Source organism: Macrobrachium nipponense, chromosome 19, assembly GCF_015104395.2.
Source record: "Macrobrachium nipponense isolate FS-2020 chromosome 19, ASM1510439v2, whole genome shotgun sequence".
NCBI classification, from domain to species: Eukaryota; Metazoa; Arthropoda; class Malacostraca; order Decapoda; family Palaemonidae; genus Macrobrachium; species Macrobrachium nipponense.
In genome coordinates, this window is record NC_061088.1 from 27,192,869 (window position 1) to 27,198,868 (window position 6,000).

Below are 6,000 nucleotides of genomic sequence, written 5' to 3' on the forward strand. Positions count from 1 at the left end.
GGATCCAGGAATTAAGGCAGACTCCTCCGTCAAGAACTGATGACCGTTTCTTATAAGTTAGGCTTTGACCCCATTACATTTTGCGGACAAACTTTCCCCGCTGACAATATAAGTAAATGCCACAAATCACAATCATTCACTTTATTCTAACTTAAAACAAGGCTAGTTTTAAAATACACAAGCACTCAATATAAAGGGCAGTGACAGTTGCACATTTCGCCAATACGACATACAATGAGCAATGCCACTTCCAACAAACACTGGTGCGTCACGTTTCAGGAGGATTTCTACTTCCGGTACACAGGACACTCATGAAAGGCCATTTCCAAGCTTACCTAAGACCCTGAGATTGAAGCTTAGCTGGGCCCTTCCAGCGGAATTCTCAGTGGTGACAGTATAGACGGCTGTGTCTTCTAGGGCCAAAATTTGAATAGTGATGCTCGTTGTGCCTTGTTGTTCATTGTTATGGATGAGGATGTGTGGCGTGGTCTGAAATATAAGCGTAAATTAGAAACTGCCATGAACATTGTCACATGCAATTTATATCATTCTCCTATACTCAGCATTCTAAGACGATTAAAAATGCAACGTTTTCCAAGATGAACTCCTAAAATCAACCATAAAAAATAAAAGGAATAAACATGGATAACATTATCTACTTACCATAAGTGGCTTATCATTGCGGGTCCACGAAATCTTTGGCTTTGGATAACCGATGACCCTGATAGGAACGCTCCATTGGTCACCGACAGTCAATGTCTGGCATTGTTTGGTTTCGTCAAACTCGAATCTTGGAGCCTCTGTTGAAGTGATAGTTTCTATGATGAACTTTACAAAATAAGGCAGAAAACCCTGGCATGTTTCTTATATTCCTTCAACTTTGCGAAAGATGAGCAACTGCGTATAATTTACTTTAAGAAATATATGACTCTATCAACCCTAATCATGAAAAGCCAGAGGTTATATTTAATGCTAGATCTAATTACAGGTCATGTATTCCAGGGATATCTTTATTAACGCTAAATGAAAGTAAAATACGACATACTTTACAATTCAAGAAATATAGAAAAAATACCTCCAGAAGACTAAAAACTACAAATCACATACCCAATCTACAGAGGAGTGCAATAAAGGATATGAACTAAGGTGAATTATTACGTAAACATTTCCATATAAAAAACAAAGACCTGGTGAATGGGTATTGGGGTGTGGTCAAAATGGTGAAATCTACAATAATTAAAAAAAGAATTACGGAGTGAATGAAAAAAATGATCATGCCTTGTGATAATACCAACTTAACAAATTTTGTTATGAATTAACCACCTATGGATCAGAATTGCAATAAGGATTCAAATGCAGATCGACAAACCTTGGATGGCTACGGTGGCTGAACACTCGGCCATGCCAGCTTCATTACTGGCCCTGCAAGTATACATGCCACCGGAGTCTTCGCGGCTGCTCTGGATGGTGTAGGTAGCAGTGAAGTTTTCGTATTTGGTTTCACCCTGAATGATCTTGCCATCCCTCATCCATTCAATCCTAGGTGGAGGTGAAGCTGTCACAACGCATCGAAGGACAATCTTCTGGTGAAGGCCGGTTACAACAGCCTGCAGTTGTTCTTTGACTACTGGTGGCTCAGCTGTCCTTGGAGCACAGACCTACAAAGTAGATATTGTCAAGAATACAGTCGGCTCCACATTACCTTAAAACATAAATTAAAAAGGTAATGAAAGTGCATATAGATATATTTTAACATCAATCCCAGTTGAATAAAATTATGTAAATGAAATGAATTAAAAAGTCTCGCAAGTTTTTGCTGTAGTGCACAGGGCTAGCTCACACTTACATCTATATAAATATGTGCGTATGCCTCTGCATCATCACGTTTAATCATGACCGTGAGCACGAAGACACCATAAGTACTATCGTAGATACAAGAATAAAATAAAAAGCGTGGACTTCATCTTAAATAAGCAAGACTTGAAACCCTCGGTATTATTGGCCTCGACAAAACATGCACTGACAAAAATTTCAAGCAATGGTAGTAAAATAACGAACTTAATTATAAACTCTATTGTAAAATGAAACTTTACTGGAGTAACACACCTTGATGAACTTAGATTGATCTGACTTATCAGAAGTGCCAACTTCATTGACAGCTGAAACCCTGAAGCAGTATTCCACTTCCTTCGTCAGCTGTGTTACTTCTACGCTTGTCTGTGTAATCTTTTGATTCTGGTTAAATACTGTCCACGTCTGTTGCTGCTGGGACCTAATGAAAAACATTCGGAATAATCAGAGATAAGTAACGGAAATGTTAACAGACTCTCATGTACACAGTCAGTGGAAAGCAAAAACGAATGGTAAAAATGCAGGCATTTTCCAAAGGTCAGAACCAATGACAACCAGATCAGATGATACTTACATGAACTCAACGATGTAGTTTGTGATAACACGGCCTCCATCTTCTTTAGGTGCAGACCAGTGTATTGTCACAGAACTGTCAGTTACCTTCATGGCTTCAGGAGTGCCAGGCTTGGATGGCTTGTCTGAGAAGGAATTAAAATAAAATTTTACCATGCTAATTACCGTGACATATTTAACAAAATCACCAAGAATTATGTAAGCCTCATTAAAAATTCAGATTCTTCAACTCTGCTCTATATTTAAGCAATTATATTCTCCATGAAAGGGTTTCCTTACTCGACCAAGGAGTAAATCTAAATATAAAAAAAATATAACTTACCAAGAATCTTAACAGTGTAGTCAGCATATGCAGCTCCACAGTCATTGCAGAGCTTAACACGGTATTCTCCACAGTCAATGTTCTCGACTGTTTTGATGGTAATGGAAGCTTCATTCTCAGTAACAGTGGAAAGGATCTAACCAAAGAAAATGGGGTTCAGAATTAGATACCGAAATATGGAATTTTAAATTTCTGAAATATACTATAACTATAAATTTTATCAATATAAATTCATAATTGTTTACTCTATGGGTTACTACCAACAGAATAATTAGAGGAGTTTACTAAAACATGATTAACAACAAGATCCCCAGACATAAAGGAATTTGTACCATATAAATGACATTAATTATTTACACAGGTAGATCACCTTACCTTTTGCTGATTACGTTCAGTGTCCAGCAACTGGCCTTTGTGATACCAGAAAGCTTTAGGTTTGGGTGTAGCGGTGAAGGGCACCTTCAGGGTAACATCCTTACCCTTGTTGACAACAAACTCCTTCTTCTGGTACTCCTTAGGAATCTTTGGTGCAGACATCATCACTAGAAGAGACAACAGCCAATCAGTGAAATTTAGGACGAAAAATGTTTATTCATTTACCATAGATAAAGATTTGAGCCTTACTTATGGTCAAATAAGTTTACATTTGACTTGCCTTTCAGTAAGAGATTGGCTTAAGAGATCTATTTAGTTTTAAATATTGAATGTTTCAATATAAATTTTACTCAAGTAGAGAAAACCGAAGACAAGCATTAACATAAAAGCACAAAAAAATGATGAAACTTTGGTTCCGTCAAAGAAATGGGAAACTTCCTGAGAAGGAGAAACAATAACTAAACTTACAGACTACATTCATCTTGCAAGTCGTCTTCAAGTTTGCAAGAACGCAGGAGTACTCTCCTGAGTCAGCTTGGGTAACATTCTTAACAATGAGGATCCTTTTCATGACATCCTTCTTAATGATATACTTCTGGTCAGCTCTGATTTCTTCCTGGTTCCTGGAAATCCACAGAAATATCGTCAGTCATGTGTAATGCAATATTCTTCTAAAAAATTATCTCCAATACCAAACATGTGCTAGTAATCCCAAGAGCACAACATTTTAACCAGAATTTGTATTTATCTTTGATTATCTGATTGTTTGTCATAGTTAAAGACTTGACTGATAAGCACTATAAAACCTGAATATTTCCTGCAATCAGGGATTTCACAAATAGACAATGTAAAAGCTATGTGAAAGATGCAAGCAATTTTCGAACTTTTGGACATTCAAAAGGGGTGTAAGATAATTATGAAAATATCTTTGATAATTTCTACACCTGGACTAAATTATCTTGGATCTCTATGGGCCCCCTTTTTTTTTCAACATACCTGAACCATCTGACCTCGAAGTTCTTGGAAATTTCAACAAGGAAAGTAGCGTCAGACTGGAAGTTGACGTCCATCTGGGAAGGCAACCTCGTGACGAAATCTCCTTCGGCCTGGAGCTCGACCTGAAGAAGAGATTGATTTCACCTCTGTTCATCTTAATGGAAGCTGTCAGTGTTAGTCACAGATAAATCTATCAAATTAATAATAAGATTATTTTAATTCAGCTGTCCTCAAGATCCTTACTCTATTGGTGCAATACTTGTTCCATAGTTAAAGGATTCTCAGGTCTACAAGTGAAAAAGTTTTTAACAACCACTGGCACGTGTGCAAAAAATACCAGCTGTAGTAGTATATCTTCCTAGAAATACTGACAATGAAGCCAATTTACATTTTTAAGGTGCAGTTTCTTCCCTATCAGGTTACTTACACTTTATCAATTATTATTGAAATGTAAGAAATGATCAGAAAAAATTCTATACATACTCTGAGAGTGGCAGTGCATTCGCTTCTGCCAACAACAGCGCGGTAAGTACCGGTATCATCACCTTGGCAGTTGTAGACCATCAGTCTCTGAACCTAAAACGAGGATAAAAAATACTTCTTTTTAGCCTAAAAACGCTTACATATTTCAACATTTCTCTTGTCAGATCTATTTTAGAAAATGAAAATACTGTTCATGTAAATGTGAAATTTAAATGTTCATGAGAAATAGCTTGTGCATACTGATAACAACATGAGGTGTACAAAGAGTAGAAGAGCAATTCCTTGCGTGAAGCGGAAACATTTACCAACTTGCACGCTAGAAATAGAACTTGGTATTTGATAGTAATCATACCTTGCCATCAATGGATAGCTGATAGTGATCAGAAAACCGAATTTCTTTGTTATCCTTAAACCAGGTGATGACTGCATCGCCCTTTGTAAGCTCAACCTGTAATGCAAGACAAAAATAAATAAATAAATAAGTTCCTTGCTGTAAAAACCTTACATGTTGAATAATGAATGTGAAAGTTAATCAAATGACTTAGTTTATGACGGAAGCCCTTTGGAAGTAACTTTTGTGTAAATAATGACAAATTTAAATGTAAAAAGTTAATTATGTGAAAGTAACATACTTTAACCTGAGAATATTACATGGTACTTTGAGGATATTCAGATCCGTTAACCATTTGCCATTTTACTTTGAGAGCATCATGCAGTATACTACAGCCGACAACAAACGAGCTATGGGTTTGCCATACCTCGAAGGTAGCCTTGTTGCCCTTGGAAACGACTTGATCCTTCATCTTCCTTACAATCTCAGCTGGCAGTTCTCGGACAGTGAGCTCAGCAGTGCATTCCTGGTCACCAAGGACACAGGTGTATTCTCCCTCATCCTGGAGGGTGGCCTTCTTCAGCACCAGCTTATGAACCTTGCCCTGAGACACCAACTTGATGCGGTCAGTGTTGGTCAACTCTTCGCCATCCTGTTGAGGAAAATAGCATTATTGCACTATTTTATAAGTAATGAAGGACTTACAGATAGAAGAAACATTTTTTCCTTCAATCCAAGTTTAATTTTAAGGTAAAAATATCTGAAGAAAAAAATTCAGTTTCCCTTCACACCATGACAACAGGACTGAGTTATATGATCGCGGCAACCTTGATATAAAATGGAGGAAGTAGCTTTAAACAAACTGGTTTTTAAACCTATTTTCCTTAGCTCAAAATGAATTTCCGATTCAAGGAAAATCGCAGCATGTAATGCAAATTTACCTTGTGCCATGATATACGACCCTTGTCACTGCTCACTTCTACTTGAAGAACAGCTTCCTCTAACTCCTGGACCTCAACATCTTGAAGCCTTTCCACGAAATCATCAAGTCCTGTGATGGAAAACATGG

At 37.3% G+C, this 6,000-nt stretch overlaps 1 protein-coding gene across 1 annotated transcript in view; it reads right to left on the bottom strand.

Annotated features, from left to right (window-relative positions):
• LOC135215403 (titin-like) overlaps positions 1-6,000 on the bottom strand; it is a 206,828-nt gene that overhangs the window by 15,501 nt on the left and 185,327 nt on the right. Inside the window, 13 exon segments of the mRNA XM_064250008.1 lie at positions 336-489; positions 664-800; positions 1,370-1,658; positions 2,107-2,272; positions 2,426-2,549; positions 2,747-2,882; positions 3,122-3,288; positions 3,590-3,744; positions 4,118-4,239; positions 4,601-4,693; positions 4,953-5,048; positions 5,359-5,583; positions 5,873-5,982. Of these exon segments, the coding sequence (XP_064106078.1) occupies positions 336-489; positions 664-800; positions 1,370-1,658; positions 2,107-2,272; positions 2,426-2,549; positions 2,747-2,882; positions 3,122-3,288; positions 3,590-3,744; positions 4,118-4,239; positions 4,601-4,693; positions 4,953-5,048; positions 5,359-5,583; positions 5,873-5,982 (1,974 nt within the window).